The sequence below is a fragment of the Puma concolor genome, chromosome B2, assembly GCF_028749965.1.
Source record: "Puma concolor isolate L17-30 chromosome B2, mPumCon1.1.hap2, whole genome shotgun sequence".
Lineage (NCBI taxonomy): Eukaryota > Metazoa > Chordata > Mammalia > Carnivora > Felidae > Puma > Puma concolor.
The window spans coordinates 96,351,018-96,373,369 of NC_141671.1; the positions used below are offsets into that span (position 1 = coordinate 96,351,018).

Below are 22,352 nucleotides of genomic sequence, written 5' to 3' on the forward strand. Positions count from 1 at the left end.
TTTCTGATAAGAGATTATTAAAACAAAGTTATTCTGAGATATGATTTTTAAGGACTCCAAAATATAATGCAGAAAAATACTGAACATTTTTAAGTGACCTACATACAGGAAAACATGTGTGGCATCTGCAACAAAGTAAATGAATTTACGAGTATTTCATCAAAATGCAAGAGTAGGAGATGGTAAAGAAAATCCCAGTGAAACAAGGAGTGTTAAATATAACTTAATTATAGAGCATGTATAAATATGCAAAATACCATTACTAGGCTGTTTACTTTATTCTCTTTACCGTTTTGGAAAGCAGAAAGTACTTTAAGCTTTTCCTGTTACTTATTTTTGCTCTTCCTCCTCCGCCCCCTAATTCATGAGAACTTCAGCTCTTTTACCATTAATTATCTTACCATGAGTGGGGTGGAAGTGCTTTGGATATAGAATATCCAACATTAGGGAAAGAGATTGTACCTACTATTTATATAGAGCTTTGTAGTTTGCAAAGTATCTTAAAATATTTATCTCATTCAAGACCAGAGGCAATCACATGAAGTAAGTGGGAATTATTATCATCTTTAAAAAGGATTCCTGGATGATGAAACTTATTTACGGGTGAGGAAACTCAGAGAGATTAAGTGATTTATCATGGATCACTGCAGTTGTAGGCTGAAATCTTGGGCTCTCCATTATTAGGTTTGTGGTCATGAGCAATGTATGTATCAACTTCAAAACTCAATTTTTTCACCTATAAGATGACAGGGTTTTAAAATAGTAAATTATAAAATATATTTAATATTCTCAATAATCTTGGTTTCCATTTTATTTTCCAAGTTACCCAACTTGATTTCCTAAACGTATCTTCTAGTTATCCACTTCTGTCTTCTTACTCATGCCACATATATTCTGGCATGTTTTTCTTTCATCTGTATAAACCTTACTCATTTTCAATAAATTTTACCTAGCTTGTTTAGCCAGGCCAACTTCTTTATAAAACCATTCCTATTCTCAAAGACTGTGATTATATCTTCTCTTGAAAAGATATAACACTTTCTCTTACACCATTTATCAAATTCTACATGTTATTAGACATCAGCACACCAGGAAGAATAGTCATTACCATTTACCATCTGAGTCCAAGAAGCCCTTTTAAAAACACATTTTGAAGTCATTTTACAAATAATTTACAGATACAAAAGTAAAGGGATGTTGTGAAAAACAGCAGTATTAAAAATTACAAGAAAATCCTTTATTTCATATTTTTTTTGGTGTGAAGATATACATATCCAAAATAGGCAATTTCCTTTTAATACAAGTAATTGCTAATGGATAAGCCTGGAACACACTCATAAATATTGATCCAGACTTCAAATGTATTTCTAAGAGATTCCAGCTTTATATTACCTCTGGTTCTTGCACTTATATCCTCAAAATGCAATGCTTTGAAAACTTTCCTGGCTCCTAGTTTTGTTGAAGAGAGGATGGTCGTTTTCTTCAGACTGTAATAGCAAAACATCTTCATTTTAGATATTGATTAGAATGATCAATCTTTTTTCATTTCTATGCTATTTATCTCCTTTCAGTCAGTGCCTTCAGCATTTGCCCACTTATGAACCATAGCAAGTAAATTTCCTAGTACAGACTTGATAAGAGGTGAAAGAATACTTTTAACAGAAATTTCTGGTCAAAAAAATTTTGCAGGATGACGCCCTCCTCCCTGTAGAATGACTAACTGAACAACAAATTTTATTGTTGTCCGTGGAAATATACTGTTCACTCAGCTCTTCTTCAATTTGAGAAAATATACGTAGGATATTAGCTTGTATAGTAGCTCATAATCTGAGGTTTAGTTTATATAGTTAATTTCACCTTCATTATTCGTCTGGAGTACTGCTGTCTGGTTTTTGGTGTTTTTTTTTTTTTTTTTTGTATTTGTGTTCTTACTCATCTAACAGTTGTAAAACATCTTTTGTCATTTTCTTCTCTTTGCTATTATGGACAGAAGATGAAAAATTCTGAATTCTCAACGGTGTTCAGTGAAAGGTTAAAAAGAAAAAGACGACAAAAATTCTGTCTTCTGAGTTTGGGCAATGCAGTAAGAAAGCTGAAAGATGATGAAATACTGATGATTTATTTCAATATTTTATCATCCTTCTGGATGTATTATATACATTATTTAAAGAATTTTTTCAGTGAAAGCCTTACATTCAAAATGGTCATTTCCCAGTTATCAGATAATTGTTAAGTTGCATAATTAATAGAATATTATGGAGGCAGTGCAGAATCAGTTAAACTGATTAAGTTCTGTGCAAACAGTTTTGAGGCAGTGAAGTGATGATATATATAATCTTGATTCCAGATGAACATGTCGCTTAATTGATACTAGGTTTATGAAATTAGAGAAGATTGGGGCTATTGAGTCTGGATTTCAGAAGTCCTCTGTCCCCCCCTTTTTTCCCCCCATTATCTGAGTTCCTTCTGGTCTCAGTTGCCTCTCCTCCCAGCTTGGACCAGCTCATTTCAATGATGTTTTTACGAGCAAAGTTAAGTTACCCTATCCTCCTCCTATCTTTTACCAGCATCCACCTTACCAATAGCAACTCTACATAAATTTGGGTCTCTTCAGACTCCCATTGCCTGCTCACTACCGGGCTGGTGAATATTCCTTGGTGAAAGTTATAAAACCAGGCTGAGTTGCTCATTATAGGGTAGAGAGATTCCAAGATCTTTGTTCAAATTGGGAGAGAATCAAGAGAATTCAAATACTAACACCATCTTGCAAGGGAGATAGAAAGTTAGTTAGTATTAGAGCTAAGAAGAAGAGCCAAAGATTCCTGACCTTTGTTTCAGTGTTTTCCACCATAGTGAGTTGAAAAGTCAGCAAGCTGAGGGGGAAATTATATGAAATATGAGATAAGAGAAAAAGCATTAAGGTGGCATGAAGGCCTGTATGGGAAATATTTTTTCTCCCCACCTGCCAGCTTTACTGTGGTCTAATTAACAGATAAAATTATAAAATATTTACAGTACATCATGATGATTTGATATACGTATGCATTGTGGAAGGGTTCTACCTGTTCAGTTAACTACCACATTCATCACCTCACATATTTATCTTGCTTTTTCTTTTTTTGGCAAGGACATTTAAGTTCTACTCTCTTAGGAAATTTCAGTTATACAATACAGTGTTATCAACTATAGTCACCATATTATCCATGAAAGTTTGTACACTTTTACCACATTTTCCCCACTTCTCCCTGCCCCCAGCCTCAGCAACCACTTTCCTATTCTCTGTTTCTAGGAGTTTGACTTTTTTTTTTAATTCCACATAAGTGAGATGATACAATATTTGTCTTTCTGTGTGTGTGTGTGTGTGTGTGTGTGTGTGTGTGTATACACACACACCACATTTTGTTTATCCATCCACCAGTGAACGTTTAGTTCATTCCTATGTCTTGGCTATTGTGAATAATCTTCAGTGAACATGGGGGTGCAGATGTCTCTTTGAGATAGTGATTTCATTTCCATTGGGTATATACCCAGAAGTGGAATTACTGGATCATACGGTAGTTCTGTTTTTTATTTTTTTGAGGAATATCCATGCCGTGTTCCACAGTGGCTGCACCAGTTTACATCCCCGCCCCCCAGCAGTGCACAAGGATTTCCTTTCCTCCACATTCTTGCTAATACTTGCTTTATCCTTTATCTTTTTGGTACAGCCATTCTAACAGGTGTGAGGTGATAACTCATTGTTGTTTTGATTTGGATTTCCCTGATAATTAGCAATGTGGAGCACCTTTTCAGGTACCTGTTTCCCATTTATATGTATTCTTTGGGAAAATTTAAATTTTTGTATTACTTAAAGCTTCTTTTTAGTGAAGTTGAAATTCCCGGAATTATGAAAGAGCAAAATGTTTCAAGGTATAGGAAAAATAAGATCAATGAAAATAAACACAACAACTAATATTGGACTCAGTAACCCTGAGGACTAAAGTTAGTTGTGCATTTATTTTCTCTCTTTTCTAGGTCTTAGGTGCTTAATGAGTAAAGTCAAAATGATGTCGTAATGATCTTTGCATCTCAACCAGTGGCTTCTGTGGTTGTGTGTTTACTGTATAAGAATTAAAGGATAATTTTCAAAAATGGTAATATCACGACTCTGATACAGATATAAAATGAACAAGGGTTAAAGATTTTGTTTAATTCAATTAAATGAGGAAAACAGGCAACCCTTTGCGCGGGGCTCGAGATCATGACCTGAGAGATCATGACCTGAGCCAAAGTCAGATGCTTAACCCAATGAGCCACCCAGGCACCCCGACAGCCATTTTTTTTATAACCATGGCTATGTGTTCACAGGGTCACAGACTTTAAATGTTCCGTAGGGAAACAAGATTCCTTAAGGGATCAGTGACCAGAGAAAAGATCTTATAGATGCCCTAGCAGCTTGACCATCAAGCTTTAGTCATGTAAACAGCTGGGTAACATGAAGAATGCTGCAACCAGTAAGGAGGAAAAAAGAAGTCGCCATGAGGCCAAGGATACCTTACATGGCTTTACATTAAGTTTTAATTTTCAGGATGAGACTTCTACAGAGAGGATGTAATATCACCGTTTTTGGAGGTTATCTAAACAGTAGCAATTTTCCTTATTCAGTTTTCACCTACCTACCTACATGGTGAACACTTGAAGAACTGCTGGTTCTTTGCAAAAGGCAATAAAAGGTAGATAGTCACAGGAAAACCAATTGGGCTGGAGGGGAAGTGGACAGAGAGCATCTACTTTGCATCTGTACTTCATTTTCCTCAGCAGTAGCTGGTGCTGGAACAGGAGATCAAACTTATTGATCATTAGAAGCCTTTCATTGGTGATTTCAGCAGAATAGTTTTAACTCTTGATTCCCAAGTGGTTATAGAGATGGACATGGTTTAGCACAGTCTACTTTTGCCTCCTGCACATGAATTAATCCTGAGGATACATTTTGGACAGATCACACCAAGCAACGTGCTCTAGAACAACAGGCCCTCTATAAGTACGTTTAATGGTACCCATATAAACATTGTCAAAATGGGAAGTTTACATGTAGTTCTTACTAATTCAGTAATATAGCAGTAACTCATTGTTAATGTTAATTTATTAATACAACAATTGGAAAGTGTTTAAACTCTCTTATGTTCCTAGAAACTCAAATACATAGATACTTGCACGAAAACAAACAAACAAATAAACATCGATACTTGCACCAAAGGTAACTCAGTCTCAGAAACTTCGAAGCTTTCAATAACCCATTTGGCTACATAATAAAAACTCACTTGACTAAAACTAAGCATTTTCTAATCTAGCCCTCTTATTGCCTCCAGCTTGCAAACACCCAGCATAAATCTGAAACTGTTATCTAACCTTCTCCTGTGTAGTTCATCACTCATGTCACTGAAATTGATTCTTGACCTCTGTACATCTCTCTTTCCTTTGAAATTTCTCATGCTGTCTCTTCCTTCTATATTTTAACAGAGAGAACTTTGACAAAACATGAGCTAGTCACTTTTATTTTGTAGTCTTTGTTTATATACCTTAAGGTATTTTTATTGTGTATTTGAATTCTTTTGTGTATTGTTTTGACGTTTACATCCATTTGTCTAGATAACAAATTACTGCTTCCCATATCAAGTAATCATGATGAAACTACTCGTAGAATTGCTTGTACTTCTGGCAACATGTTTAATAGTAATAAAAAAAAAATTCAACATACACATAAAGAGAAAGGTATCACTTCAGAATGACTTGTAAAATAACATCAGCATAAAAATAAGGCTGGTTTACAGAGCCAAAGAAAGAAATCATGCTATGTGCAAGAAAAAAACATTTATAAAAGTTGACACAAAAACAGTAGTGGAATTGTATTTGTCCAGGCTGAACCCATGCTTATTTACAGCACATGTCACAGCTCTGATGCTAGTGATGTGAAATGGTCTAGTGAAAAGCAAGCAGCCCTGGGGTTTTAACTTCTCAGGAAGACTGCTGTAATAGATAAATGAACCAACATTTTCAGATTGCATATTATAACCTGATTCTCCCATCTAATTAGACACCCAGTTTTGACCATTTCTGGTTAAATATTGAATGTCTTTCTTTTCCTTTATATATGATACCAGCAGTAACTTAAACATGCTCCATACCTAAAGGTTACTGTGACCAAATATGGTAGATAAACTGACCTTGGTTCTAACAAGGATGAATTTAATCTGCCGTTTGGAGAGTTAGCAACGCTGCCACTATAAAACTGCTTGTGGCATGTGCATGTGTGTGAGTGTGTGAGTGTGTGTGTGAGAGAGCGAGAGAGAGAAAGATTGTGAGAGACAGAGAGATAGAGAGAGGTCCTGAGCAGGACACTGTCCTTATTTGGGTTGGATCATAAAAGCAGTGTTGGCAGAATGTCCACTGCATGTGAGGATTGGGTCCTATTTCATAACAGACTTCTTTTACTCCCAAGAAATTGGAAAGCATTAAGTTATCTGTGTTTAAGTACATCTTTCTCCTTGTTTTTTCAACTTTTCCATTAGCCAGAACAGATTACCTGTCTGGAATGTTGTTTGTTACCCACAAGAGAGATAGCGTTTGTATTTCAAATACAGATTTAACATATGACCTGGAATTCATTATTATGCTCCTTCTCAATCTATGGTACAAAGTAGCAGACTCTGAACAAATGATTATTGTTCTGTGGGATTGCCACAAAATCTACCAAGTACTTCTGCACATAATGGAATGAAATACCAAAATGTCTGGCTTATAATTATACCTGATTGAAGTGCCCTTACATGAAAAAGGCTTCCTTTGTGCCTATTTCTCCTATGATTTCCTTCCCCTTCCATGTCCTTCTCTCTCTTAAAACTGCTACATGTTCTGTCCCTACTTTGCTTGAAACCCATTCATCACATACCTGCCCCCCACATTTTCCATCTTGTCGTTTTCATAAGATGATGAAAGGTTGGCAAATAGAGCTATTACTATATTTTAGCTGGTTTTCAAGGTACTTTGGTGCATTTTTGGCTGGCATTATGATATAGACAACAGACCATGGCATTAATCAGAGTGAGTGTCCCAAAACTAACAAACATGGCAGCCAGTCTGAAAAGCAGTCGGAAGACATCAAACAGCATAAAATATGTAAATATATAAATCTTACCATTCAGCTATTTACATACACTTCACTACTATCTAGTACAGAGTTGTGCTGCTTTTTTTTCTATGTTGGAAGTGATTGCCTCCCAAATGATGAAGGTATGTTTTTATTTTCTTCTTGTTTCCAGTGTTAGTCTTGAGACTAAAGATCATCCAATTTTCATTACTGTTGATGAAATTTTCTTTAATAAAGCATTGTCATAATCTTATCCCTAGTTCTCTGAGATATAATTGAAATTTTTTTAATTTGTTGCCCTGGGAAATTTGTCTCCTTTTCATTCTGGAAACTTCTATTCTTTAGTCTGGATTTCCTTTTTAATATTATTTTTCTGATATTTTTCTCCTGCACATAACAGATAGTCTTAAGTGCTTTCTTTGTTTTTCATTTCAATTTATGAAAATGATTACATAGGTATCACAAACAGTTGAACTCACTAAATAGGCAAGGTATCTAGATAATTTCCCATCATAGAACCAGGTGATAAAAGAGGATAGAACAGTAGTTGGTAAGTAAAAACTACCCTCTGAACTCAGTGCAAACCCCAGATCAGTTTAGTTAAATGTTCTGGAAACTGAGGTTCCAAGGATGCCTAGAGTATTTATTTCTACCGCCAGCAGTTTTTTTATTTTAGTTTATTTTTTGTAGTAATCTGTACACCCAACGTGGGCTCAAACTCAACCCTGAGATCAGGAGACATGCTCTTCCAACTGAGCCAGCCTGGCACCCCTCCACTGGCAGAAGTTTTAGAGTTTTGAATTCCCATTAGTTCTGTGCCACAGCAGACGCACTCTTACTCTCACTAGAAGCAGGCAACATAGAGCCATCCAGACACCTGCCATTTACTGTGCACCAGAAAGAACTGAATGGCAATTACACTGACTAAATCTTGCTTTTTAAAAATAATACTGAAAACCGACCCTTAGGGTGGTGTAACTAGCCAGTTTTCTTTCAGCCGTCTATCACCTGAGAAGATTTCAAAAAGTACCAAGGCCAGGGCCTCCACCCTCAGATATTATAATTTAATTGGTCTGGAGTAGTGCCTGGGCATAAATATTTTTTAAAAGCTTCTGAGATGGTTCTAGGACTGCTGGCATACAAGTTCACTGTTGGATGATGAGCATTAATAATGAAGGTCAAATTACAAAATGGAGATGGAAGTTTATAATTGCTCTTTTTCTAATTACACAAATAATATATAAATTCTTTCTTATTGTTTAAAAAAGAAACTGTAGGGGCGCCTGGGTGGCGCAGTCGGTTAAGCGTCCGACTTCAGCCAGGTCACGATCTCGCAGTCCGTGAGTTCGAGCCCCGCGTCGGGCTCTGGGCTGATGGCTCAGAGCCTGGAGCCTGTTTCCGATTCTGTGTCTCCCTCTCTCTCTGCCCCTCCCCCGTTCATGCTCTGTCTCTCTCTGTCCCAAAAATAAATAAACGTTGAAAAAAAAAAAAAAAATAAATAAATAAAATAAAATAAAATAAAAAAGAAACTGTATGGGGCGCCTGGGTGGCTTGGTCGGTTAAGCGTTGACTTCGGCTCAGGTCATGATCTCACAGTCCGTGAGTTCTAGCCCCGCGTCGGGCTCTGTGCTGACAGCTCAGAGCCTGGAGCCTGTTTCAGATTCTGTGTCTCCCTCTCTCTCTGCCCCTCCCCTGTTCATGCTCTGTCTCTCTCTGTCTCAAAAATAAATAAACGTTTAAAAAAATTAAAAAAAAAAGAAACTGTATGAAAATTAATATAAAAATGAAAGTCCCCCTTCACATTACCTGTCTTCTCCTCAGATGTAACCCCTGTTAATTTATGGTTTATCCTTCTAGTAGTTTTTCCATGCATTTAAAAAAATGCATACAATTACTTATAACCATGTACAGTGTTTTTGAAGCATAAGTAGGATTATACTATATTTGTGTGTTATCTTGCGGTGCTATTTTTACTTAATTTATCTTGAGATATTTCCATGTGAATACATACAGATCTACCTCAGTTAAAAATAATATTGTTTTACTTCATTTCTTTTAATAACTGTGGTGTTTCTCAGTGTATGTGGCTTCTAATTTCTTTTTATTTTCACATATTTACAGCTCAGTGGTAGAGAGCATTGACCATAGCAGACTACCTGGTTTTGACTATAAGCATTTATTATTATTGTTAGTATTCTTATCATTTAACTTTTCTATTTTTTACCTATATGGGCAGCACTATATTAGAATACATTTCTTTTTCTGTAATGTTTATTTATTTTTGAGACAGCACAAGTGGGGGAGGGGCCAAGAAAGGAGGACAGAGGATCCAAAGCAGGCTGTGCACTGGCAGGCTGACAGCAGCAAACCCAATGTGGGACTCGAACTCACGAACTGCAAGATCATGACCTGAGCCGAAGTTGGACACTCAACAGACTGAGCCCCCCAGATGACCCTACAATATATTTCCAATACAGTAAAATATTTCTGTAAGCAAATTTTTAAAGAGTTAGCACTGTTGGGTGAGAGGGTATGTGCATTAACATTTGAAATGTACTGTCAGTCAAATTGCTCTCCAAAAGAGGCCCTCTCAATTTACATTCACTGCAACCAATAGAATCTCATTCCAGTATTTATTTCAAGGCCTAAACAAATCATTCACGTTGTAATATGACTTCATGGGATAACTAAAATGTCTGGGTCTTTATTTTGACTGGAATTTTATTGAGTTGGTTTGATAGCTCTGATTATAACAGGTCATCCTGAAGTTCTGACTTCACAGCCTTAAACCTATGGTTAAAGAAAATGGAAAAATTATTTATTAATTTGTTAGATAAAACTTTTCAACCTATGCAGTACAAGAGGCATAGAAATAAAACTGGGCATTGGCATTGAAGAGTCTGGACTGGATTAGCTCCAACCTTCAATGTCCCACCTGGGACCATTCAAAGAAGGATGTTCATATCCCCCCCCATCATAGAGATAGAGCAGTAACCTAGATCTCAAGAAATAATCTACTTCAAATCTGTGTGTGTGTGTGTGTGTGTGCACGCACATCTATACAATGTAGATGTTGTAGTACCTCATAGGGTTTGGGGGAGGATTAAATTATATAATACATTTGAAACCTGTTGCACAGTGTCTCTGGAACATAGTAAGATTTTAGTGAATTGAACCTCATTCTTATTTCTATTGTTATTTTAATTCTGTTAACAGTATGTTCAATCCTACTCTGTATAGATCATTTTATTTTTAGCATGAGTTAGAGGTACCGGGGTGGCTCAGTCGGTTAAGTGCCAGACTTCGGCTCAGATCATGATCTCACAGTTTGTGAGTTCGGGCTCCGCATCCGGCTCTGTGCTGACAGCTCGGAGCCTGAAGCCTGCTTCGGATTCTGTGTGTGTGTCTCTCTCTCTGCCCCTCCCTTACTTGCACTCTGTCTCTCTTTCTCAAAAATAAATAAACATTTAAAAAATTTTAAAAAAACAAATGCTTATTTTTAGCATGAATTAAGGTAATATAGGGGGATACTGGCTTCTGTATTTCAGAAGATACAAATAATTTTTTTTCTGGTGTTAAATATGTATTTGTTCCAGAAGAATCTTTTTAAAAATCACAAATCACCACTAACCACTACTTTTTATAATCTCAATGTTTTTACCCACTGTACTTAAGAAAAATATATAAAAATTAACCTTACTAAAATGTTTTATTGCTTAGTTGGCTTATAGTCTTAACAGTCTAGATATAAGAATGAAATACAAAGAAACAGATTCATGTAAAGAACAGATGCTTTAATAGAGGTCAGAAAATGTGTGCTCTATAGAAAGGCCTTTCTGACTCTGTGATTCATCAAAGTTTTCTAACTCTCCTCTTGGTATGTTGGGCAGATCCTGTGAAGTGAATAAACTATACCCAGTATAAGTTAAGAATGTGTGGACGCCTGTATCGAAACAAATTGGGCCTTCTGGAAGAAATCTGTGTCTCTTCCCCTCAGGAGATACAGGGTGGGCAGATTGCTTCCAACAAAAGCTACATGCCTTTTGTTTAGCTCTCTTGAGTTCTTTGATGGCATTTCTCCTATCCACCTCCCTCCTACTGTCAGACTGGTATTGAGCAATCCCAGGTGTTTGGGTTGGTCAGCACACAGTTGGATTAGCTATCAAGTGTTCAGTCGTATTAATATAGAAAACTGTAGATTTGAATGTCATTGGTACCATTTTCGGATTTTAGTTGGACTGTATCAGGATAAACAGTGACAAGCAATCTCTTCAAAGAGTCAATTATCCTTTCTCCAAGTTAGTTTCTGGAATTCTTTCTAATCTGTGACTTCTCTGGTCTCCCATTTGGAAATTGTATTGATCATTTTCCACATAATTCTTTTCCAGGGATTTGTATGTCCTCTTTTCTGCGTTCAACCCTTCTTCCTGCCCTATACCTTGCACTTTTTTTTTCCACTCTATTCTCTCTCCTTGATACCACTGTACTTACTGTTGTTCAGTATTTGTTCCTGAGAAGCTTACAGATCACTGTATCCTTATCTTTAATGCCCCTTCCAACCCCCCAAAATGTAGATTTATTTTTCCATATAAATTCTGTTAGTTAGTTAGTTAGTTTATTTAGGAGGAGAGAGCAGGGAAGGGGCAGAGAGAGAGGGAGAGCAAGAATCCCAAGCAGGCTTTGCACTGTCAGCACAGAGCCTGATGGGTCTTGATCTCAAACCATGAGATCATGACCTGCGCCAAAATCAAGAGTCAGACACTTAACCGACTGAACCACCCAGGCACCCCTCCATATAAAGTCTTATTAAATTAGCACTTTGAAATACTTAGAAGTGCCTAAGTTATTTTTCAAATTACACTTTTAGGCAAAGCTGGCTCTCTGTGTGTGGTGTCACCCCTCTGCCCAACTTTTTATCACTTTTGGGATCCAGGGGGAACATACAATTGGTGAATTATTTCATCTAAGTCATTGAGGTATCATTTAAAAATTAATGTCTATATTCTAATCTACTAGTTTTCAGTTGGATTCTGTTCTATAACCATTGTTACCATTATCATTTGAAAATATAATTATTCTGTGGTTAGATCCCAAAAATGAGAATTTTTCTAAGGGTCATAGCAGATCTAAATTCTGATTTCAGGGGCGCCTGGGTGGCTCAGTTGGTTAAATGTCTGACTTCGGCTCAGGTCATGATCATGCGGTTCATGAGTTCAAGCCCCACATCGGGCTCTGTGCTGATGGCTCAGAGCCTGGAGCCTGCTTCGGATTCTGTGTCTCCCTCTCTCTCTGCCCCTCCCCCGCTTATACTCTCTCAAAAATAAGCAAAACATTTAAAAAAAATAAATAAATTCTGATTTCAGAATCAGAGTTCTAATTTTTATTTTGAAATCCTCACTACTTTGCATGTTTTGATTAACTTATTAACTAATGTAGTTTTTTGAGCTTAATTTATTAAGATCCACCTAATTACTTATTTCATAATGTAATAAAATATTTGTAAAGCCCTAAAGGATTTCCTTTTATTTATTTTGCCATTGTAGTTGCTTCTATCCTACTATATCTATTGTTGGCATTCTCGTTTCATTTAAAAATTTTAATCTTATTTTGATAGTCTTTTAAAAAATTGGCTTCAATTTTATTGTTATTTTCCATCTTAAAAAGCATCTTAAGTAAGAGGTAATATTTGTAGAATGTGCTCAGTAGAATTAAAGTATTTATAATAAGAACTTGATAAAGTTTTAAGACTAATCTGAACATTTTTATTTTACTTTGTTTAATATGTGAGAAAATGCCCAATGTGCCATTGGTTCATAGTTTTATAAAATACTTAACCATGAATGATTTTACTTTTTATGGTTGGCTATCAGAATGTATAATGAAGTGTGATTATAGTTTTCTTCATATATAGTCTTTTACTTGTGGATCTAGGTCTTTATATTAAGCATGTAGCCATACAAGGGCACACATGCCATTTTCATTCTCACGTCAAATGTAAAATTCATTCAAACTAACAAAAGCAAGCTGATTTGGAGAGGTGTGGACAGTGAACAAAGGAGACAAGTACCATGTAGAGCTTGTATGGGGAGTGTGGTGTGGTATCATTTGTGTGCTAAAAGGTAGCTGAACATTTCCATTTTGGTGTCAGTCCCTTGGGAAGGACGGGGTTTCATAATGGGGTGTGATCTGCCCTCTTAGTAAGAGTGATTGACATTGAATGATTAAATAGAAGAGGAGAATAAATACCACTCCTCCCCTTTTAAGACTAAGCACATATACACTGAATGCAAATCTTTTCAGTAAGACAGTCTGGCCTAATGATAGCACATACTGAAATGCTAGGAGAGTGAATTAACTGAGCAGATCAAAATGCAAGGAAACCCAAATTATATAGTATCCTTAAAAATAACTTTTAAAACCTGAAGGTAATGGTAAATGCACATACAGAATATGATGGAAGACCCCATTTGTAAAAGTGGAATCCTGACATTAGCTCTTGGTAAATGCATGGGCAGAATGGTTCCCTGAATTGGATAACACAGTGCATACCACAGTGACTGATGAAATTGATGTGTCCGCAGGAAAGCATGTTCTATTACTGAAGGCTTTAACCTATTTTCTCCTCTTCCACAATGAGTTCCTGAGTGGATGTTATTCTCAAGGAAGTGCATTTAATTCAAAAGAAGATATTTAATAGAAGGGCAGATTTAATTTAATTTAAGAATTCACTTATCCGTAGAAAAGAGAACTCTGTGGGAAAACATTATTATAAGTGATACGGTTATATATTTCAAAGATACCATTTTTAGTGTGTTATTTGGGGGACCTGAACTTCAGTCATTCATTGGTAATATTATTATTATTCTTTAATTTTTCCATTATCTCTTAGAACACATGGCTAAAACAATTTGCATCTGGATCATAATATTTGTTTTATTAATTTATTATATTAAGGTGTATAATTGCACAAGAAGTAATCAGAAAAAGTGGTTTCTTGGTTCTTCCCTTAAATTTTTGAAAATATGATGCACTCCTTTTCCCTGGGATAAATACTTGTTAATTATTGCAAAGAATAAAAGCCCATCTTGTGAATCCATTATTCTAAAATCTGAAAGGTAATATTGGTAACTGAAGAAACAGTCCATAGTTATCCTAGTATTTGCCAGGTAAAAAACTAACCAAACAAAAAACACCCTCTGTGACTTGTCTCAGAAAATAGAATACTAGTGCTCAGTAGGTTAGTAGTAGCTTAGTTTGTCTTTGAAATATATGGTAGTATAAGTTGTTAAGCTTGCTCTCCTTTTGTTCCCCCCCAACAATGTAATCAATTATAATTATTTTATTGTCAGTATAGTCACAGTTACCACTTATTTGCTATCTTTTTAAAAAATGTTGTGACCTATTGTTTGTGCTTCATATTAAGAATTATGGGGTCATAAATGTATTTAAAAATAAATTTAAAATAGAAAGCTCTTAAAACATTTCATTTGGAGACAAAACAAGCAAATTCTATACTCAACAAGTGGATTAAAAACCTTTTTAAATGTACAATATTATGTTCTTTATATTTTTTGAATGTAAAATATTCAAAGAAAATCTGACGAAAGCTGAGCAAATATATATCTCTCAAATAATTGACTTGTTCAGCTTTTAATTTTTTTTAATGTTTATTTTTGAGAGAGAGACAATCTAAGTGTTTAGAAGCTTTCTTCTATAGCTTCTTCTGATTCAGATACTTACTTTATTGCTCTAATATCACTTCATAATTTGCTAGATATCACTCACCATAGACATCTGACTTCTTATATATCAGATTTCACCACATTACTTAATATGTACAAAGGAAAAAATTCTTCCAGTTCAGCTGGTTTCCACAGTCAACATAATTAACACCCAAAGAAATGTTAAACTAACAAAATTTAATTTGGGCTATAATTTTCTCAATTGCTGAGTGCATTGCAGTGCATATTATTATGTTAACAGCTTTATTTTTTAATGGACATCTTTTTAAAGCTAGCTGGTCATTTTTTGTTGACCATTGGCTGCCCTCTAGTGGACTACAACTGTTCTTTTAAAATGACCTCTCAAACCTAAAAAAAAAAAAAAAGTCATTTCTGTATGGAAGTGTGACTAGTCTTTCATGTTTTAGTACTCTTGTTTTTCATTGACTATTATGCTTAGCACAATTAGCTTTATAACTTTGTTAGAGCATTTTGCCAAAGACAGTCTTGAAAGCAACTGGCATTAAAAATAGCCATTCCATACTCATTAATAAGGACATGTTAAAAGAGGCTGATCTCATTGATAGTGTATTTTGGCATTTTTAAAAACTGTACAATGTGTTTTATGACCCGTGCTCCCTGCTTCTAAGACATTTTCCTTGTTCTTGTTGCAGATGCTACAACTGTGGCGGCCTTGATCATCATGCTAAGGAATGTAGTCTACCTCCTCAGCCAAAGAAGTGCCATTACTGTCAGAGCATCGCGCACATGGTGGCCAACTGCCCACATAAAACTGTTGCGCAGCCGCCTGCCAGTTCTCAGGGAAGACAGGAAGCAGAATCACAGCCATGCACTTCGACTTTTCCTCGAGAGCTGGGGGGAGGGCATGGCTGCACGTCACCGCCGTTTCCTCAGGAGGCGAGGTTCGAGATAGCAGAATGGCCAGGCAGGTCATCTCAAGAAACTTCCCTGGCGAAGTCCTCTGCAGTGCCGGAAGAACCAAGCAAAAAGGGGCCTTCCGTTCAAAAAAGAAAAAAGACATAACCCTCCTTCTGAAATGTTACCGATTTCTTTCCCCAGTTGGGAAGTCTACCTCATGCAAGTACAGGGGAACAGTATTTCACAGCAGCAGCTGATTTGGGATTTTTAACTACTGTTGAGGAACTGTGAATTTTTTTAAACAGACAAATCACTCTAAGCAAATTACATTTGAGCAGGGTGTCATGTTTTATGTGACTCAGAGAATGAAATACTATGTATATCTATATGTGCATGTGTGAGAGGGAGAGAGCCTGAGTCCGTATGTGTGTGTGTGTAGGAGGATTTTCTGTAGGAATGTAGACATATATATAAAGCGGGTTCGTCTTTATATATGTGTGTATAGAGATACAAGCACACACCCTCCCTCACAGAATTGGACATCCCCAAGAATTGCAAACCCATATGAAGCATTTTAGATGGTTTCAGAGATAATCCCTGGAGATTTTTCTTCAAATACCACTCCCTTTATATTACATGAAAATAAACACATGACTGTTACCTTTTGTGTGAACCAAAGGCTACTTCAGATCTCAGAGCTGCCAATCATATGGTACTAAAGGTTTTAAGTCATCAGTTCTCCCAAGTATGGGATTGCCTCTCTTTCCTGATGTCTATAGAGGGTCTCCCCTACCCCAACGCCCTTTGAAGGCAGTACCTTAACTCCATATGCCTCCGACTGCCATAAGCTCTTTTGAATCTGGGATCCATAACTCCAGAAAAGACAATGAATGTGTAATTACTGTGCCGATATTTCGATGTTTTTAATTCACGTGTTTTGACTGTAAATTAGATGCCTACTAAGAAAAATGAAGGGGGAGGGCAATGTACAAATGTAGTGACTTGATTGTTTTCCATGATGTTTTGATACCAGCTCATTATCATCTTTCACATGTTGTGAAGTTTTTAAGGGATTGTGGCAACAGCAGCTTCCCTTGACGGAGTCAGTCCGAACCATCGCGTCGAACAGGGGGGCCTCCTCGTTTACTACTGAAGACCTTGGAGGAAAACTCCAGTCGTGCGGTGTTGGTGTGTTGTTTTTTTGTTTTGTTTTGTTTTGTTTTTTGGTGGCTTTTTTTATTCCCCCTAGAGAGTTATCTAATTTGTCTCTAAAACCAGACAGCACAGGTAAGAATATAATCCTGGGGTTGAGAACGAAAAGTAAGTGGATGTTCACAATTGCCCACTACGGTTGCCCTACAGCAGCGTGGGGGGGCAGGTAACTAGAGTGGCGTTCCTGGGGCGGAGTGCGGAGCCTCTCCTAGGGAGAGCTGCAAGGATTTTCACACGGTGGCATTGATTTTACGGAGGTTCCCTCCATTGCTCATGCTGGAGTCACCTGCACGGCGGGTTCAGGGCGGACATTCAGGAATGGGGATAGAGACGCTTCTCAGGTTGGTCCCCAGTTAGGTTATTAATAAACTGGCTGGGGACCAGTCCTAGTATCAGTCCCTTTAGGTTTCAGTCATTAAAAAAAAAATGTTGGTGTCCTCCTGGTTCTATATGTTATGGCTAACTTTCTGAAACATCTACAAGAAGGTACCAATTCATTATAATGCTTTAACATGGGCAATAAACAACGTTTTGTGTGAGCCTGTTGGTGTAAGCTCAGATAATCAAAAAAAGAGAATAGCATGAGTCCATTGAGACCTGTTTTGCTGAGCAGCTCTGCCCCCTCCCCAGCCTATCCTGGCCTGGGGGACATAGGCATTTCCTGCTGCTTCAGCAAGCCAGCATCAGGAGAAAATGCCACAGGCTGGGTTGATGGTCCTTTATAGCTCAGCTTGAATTCCATGACAGTGTTTGTGAGATTCTCCGTGGTTTATATGTCCGTGTGCTGTGATGCAAAGCTTACCTTTGACGATATTGAATGTGGTATATAGCTGTAGAGAAGTACTTCCTTGCCTTATGTGAGGATTGTAAGCTTATTTAAATTATGTAGACAAATCAAAGTGGCATTGCTTAATTTTTAGCAGGCATAATAAGCAGGTTAACAGGAAGAATGCAAAACATGATAAGTCACTTTGAAAATTCAAACCAAAGTTCCTTGACCTTATAGAAATAGGAAATTATGGACTTGAGAATTGGACATTCCCTGTTTACATATAAAAAGTTCAGAGCTGAGATCAAGATTGAAAAAAAAAGCATTTTACAACTGGACCTTATGGGTGCAATTTAAAGTCATTTTAAGCATCTTACCAGACTGAACTAAGAGCACATACCAAACCTATCTTATGGTTAAAAGCTGGGGTTTATTTTTTATATAAAAATATTATCACTATTACATAACATACTCAGGACAAAGAACTTTGCTCAGGGAACATACCATATAATGTTGTTGTTGTTTCTTTACAGAATGGTCTACAGTCCTGCTTACTCAAAACAAACCAAATAACTTAGACCTTTATATAAGTATTATTATGTACTGATGCTAGTAATAACTACCTCTGAGTTTGACATAGATCAAAATTTTCAAATATCAGATATCAGCTTTCCTATTTTTATTTCCCATGCTCTAAAGCAGAATTCCAAACTCCTTGCATATGTGAATATCACTGATGTGAGCACAGTGTCCATTCACATGGGTGAAATACTCTGTTTACAGCAAAAGGCTACCTCATAGTTGATGCATAGCACACCTTTATGCTGCTCCAGCCTTACAGTGGCTGATAATTCTCTGGTACAGAACCTTTTAATCTGTGTTATAGATAGAATTCACAACTACATGTTTCTGACAAACACTTGTGAATAATGAAGCATCTCATTTAGTTATTAGCAACGTCTCCGGGCATTTCCTTGAAGTTATCATGTATTTAATTTAAAGACTTATGGGCACCCTTCCACTTAGGCAAAAATACAGAAAACACAGAAGCAATCTTGGACATAGCTATTTTGCCCAGAGGTCGGGTGGGAAGGGGTAGCAGGAGGAGAGGTTGGTGTATGAGTGTATTCATGCTGGGCAAAAGTGTAAAGGATGCCAATCTCCATTTTTGTGTCTGTGCTGCCCTAAGGCCAAGCTTATTTCAGCATTACTGCCCTAGGCACATAACAAACTAGCACTGGCTTGCCAAGGAGTGAACATAGAGTAAACGTGCAATGCCATTTCTAGCTACTGAGGAGAAGGGTCTGTGTGAAGCATCAGTTTACAGGGGTTACTAGCAGGTTGAGCAGGAGGACTGTAACTTAGTTGCCCCTTGACCTCACCCCCATGTCAACACAATTGTAATTCCTAAGAAAGATGCACTTACCAGTCTCTTAGCCCTGGGAGCTATTCATTGCTACATGGCAGATTATAGTAGAAACCTTTTTATACTTGCATTTCTAGTCTTTACTGGAAGACGTTGGATGTATTTTTACAGCTGAAAAATTTTAAAAGATTTTTACCTGCTTATAACTTGGAAGTCTGGCGTGCAATGTAGGGAAAAAGATCAAGAAACATCAAAGTATTTAACATCGTTCCATCTACAAACATAGGATTTTTAATGCCAATATTTTGAAATATTCTGGCTCAGTTTTGTTTTGCACCAGTGTGGCCCCAAGTTACTGCTAGTTGTATTTAGTTTGTGAATAGAAGCCCATAAGTGTTAATAGACTTTGTAACATTCACTGTAAGATGAATTATACAGGACATGGGAAATCTCATTAAGTCTTAAAGTTAATTTAAATTAATTTATCTGTTTTCTCTAAGAAATGTTTATCATAAAATATATATGTGTATTTCCCTTTTGGTTATACAGTTTGGGAAAGTGTGTACAAGTGCAACTGACTTTAATTTCCTAGATGTCCTAATGAGATTTATTTGTTTTAGAAAAGAACAACTCGTGAAGAGCGTCAAGTTCTGTCTTAACCTAGCTGTCAGCAGCCTCTTTTAAGATGTGGTGGTTGTGTGATCTGTGTCATAGATGTTCAGTTAGAGTGTGAGAGGTTGACCTATGAATCGTTTTTGAATTTTATATTTGGAACAAAGCTGCGAAGTTATGGTAAAGTACTGTACTGTGAGAAACTATTACGCTATTTAATACATCTGTGGCTTAACACTTGTGAGTGTCACCAGCTTGAAAATGATGGTGTTGACTACCTCTTGAATTACTTAGTGTCTGTCAACCACTGGCACCCACCACCAAGCTGGCTTTAATTAGTATGTGTTGCTTTTTGGTATTAACAACTCTAACCATCCTAGAGACCAAAGTGAACACTGATTTCTGTATGTCTTTAATATGGTGTTTTACCTAGTGTTTTTAACTTATCATGTGTAGTATTTAGATTACCTCATTGTCCATTTTGGCTCATGTTGTTTACAAGTGAAAATAACAAACACTTGAACTATGTGTGTTTAAAGGACAAAAAAGGAGTAGATGTTTGGAATGGCATTTCACTCATGTAATCATCTTGATGGACTAGAATACTGTTTGCCTTTCTGCAGACCACGGACTTTATATTCTCATTTCATGCCTGATGTCTTATTCTGTCAATTATGGATATTTTAAGGTTTAAAAATTACTTGATTAAAAAATAAAACATATAACATTGGCATTTATGATGAGTTTGGGAGATTTTTCATGATTTGTATGATCATTCAATTAAAAGAATGGATAAAAGGCCAGTTAACTAGTGTTTACACCAACCTGAACATAAATAGCTTTAACTTATCTTCAGATATCGGTGATTATAGAAATGGAACTTATGACAATACAGGTGGTGAATAAATTCAGTCTAAACGAATGAAGAGAGGTAGGTCCTGTCATCATAAGGAATCCTCCTGTGTTAGCAAACATGGATGATGCAGGCTTGTGAGTCAAGATACATACTTCATGTGGTTGTGAAAAGTGGTCCAAACAACAAAAATGCTCAAACCCTTGGAGAAACCATCTTAGAATTTTTCCTCAATAAGTTTAAAGTATTTAAAGAAGACAATCAAAGCCAGGTTATACCAGGACCAAGTATCTAAAATGTGAATGCAGATTATCAAACTATGTATATAGTATTGGCACATTATGAAAACAATTTGATAAAACTATTGTGTTCTATAAATTGACCCCGTCTGACAATTAAACTCATTTTCATTTCCGTTCTACACCTGGATGCTTCACTTTTTCTTTCTTTGTGTGTGTGGGGGGCAGGTGGGGGGGGGTCCTACTATGACTCTTTTTTTCCCCCCTATGGTAATAAAACACATAATTTACCATTTAATCATTTTTTTTTAACATTTATTATCAAGAGAGAGAGACAGAGCAGGATCATGAGAGGGGCAGAGAGAGGGGGAGACACAGAATCCGAAGCAGGCTCCAGACTCTGAGCTGTCAGCACAGAGCCCGATGCGGGGTTTGAACCCACAAACCATGAGATCATTGCCCAGAGTCAAAGTCAGACGCTAAACCGACTGAGCCACCCAGGCGCCCCCCATCTTAACCATTTTTAAATATCCAGTTCAGCAGTGTTATTTCACCTTGTTGGTGCAGCAGTGATTTCAGGATGTGAGGGTCTCTATCATGAATGTTCATGAGAGAGTGATTGTATAAATGTGTCGTTGGTAATTATTTAGTTTCATGGGTAATTCTTATTTACAAGTGAATCTTTGCTACAAAAGTAGAGTTGTACTTTACCATAAAGAATATGGAGAGCCTTGAAAGATAATTAAAATAGTACATAATCCCATCACCTGGAAATAACCATGAATATTTTTTCTTAATTTTCTTTCCAATAAAAAATACAGAGGTTTTAAAAATAAAATTAGGAAATAAATGATGAGGAACTTTACACGTTTACATCGTTAATGTGTAACTTTACACATGAACATCGTTACATGTGTTATATCGAAAATTGTTCTAAAACAATGTTTCTTCTGATCATTAATTGCATGTGTAGCTGGAGGGAGTGAGATCCAGGGGGAGCAAGAAGGAGGGGCCTGGTTTGGGTGGTGAAGGAAGAGAGTCCAACACAGAAGAAAGAGCATAAACAGAAGACTGGAGTCAAGATGAAGCAGGTCATGTTCAGTCAACCAGTAAAGAGATGAATGTGGTGGGACAAATTATTAAAAAGAGAAACAAACAAACAAACCAGAACAATTTTATGAACGCAGTAGAGGTCAACCAAAGCATCCAGGAACCTTTCAGACATCCAACTTTGAAAGAAAGGAAAAGCACAGGAGGTGAGTACCCCCATTTACCCTCAGCTTTCCCCCCCCAGGGCCCCTCCAGCTACCTGAGGTGCCGCAGAATGATAAAAACCCAAAAGGAAGTGGCCGTCTTTCTGAGCTGAGGAAACAAATTCAGGACTGTCAAAACAGAACATTGAGAGACAGATCCCAGAGAGGAGGGATCACAAAGAAGTGATCTTTCTATAGAGTCTTTTCAAGTCATTGAGTAAAAAAGACTCCACAGAAAACCACAGCTGAGATCAAGGCCACAACTAGGAGGAGGCAAGAGGCGCCCAGAGTAAAATTTAAAGAGGTGCTTATGATAGAGTGG

The 22,352-nt window shown here is 36.9% G+C and overlaps 1 protein-coding gene across 2 annotated transcripts in view; it reads left to right on the forward strand.

The window, feature by feature from the left end:
* The window catches only part of LIN28B (lin-28 RNA binding posttranscriptional regulator B), a 129,390-nt gene extending 108,968 nt beyond the window's left edge, over window positions 1-20,422 (forward strand). For both annotated transcript variants that reach the window (XM_086707512.1, XM_025925806.2), the window contains one exon: window positions 15,522-20,422. In XM_086707512.1, coding sequence (XP_086563638.1) covers window positions 15,522-15,891 — 370 coding nt within the window. In that variant the 3' untranslated portion in view covers window positions 15,892-20,422. The remainder of the gene's footprint in view (window positions 1-15,521) is intronic.
* Window positions 20,423-22,352: the final 1,930 nt, after the last annotated feature.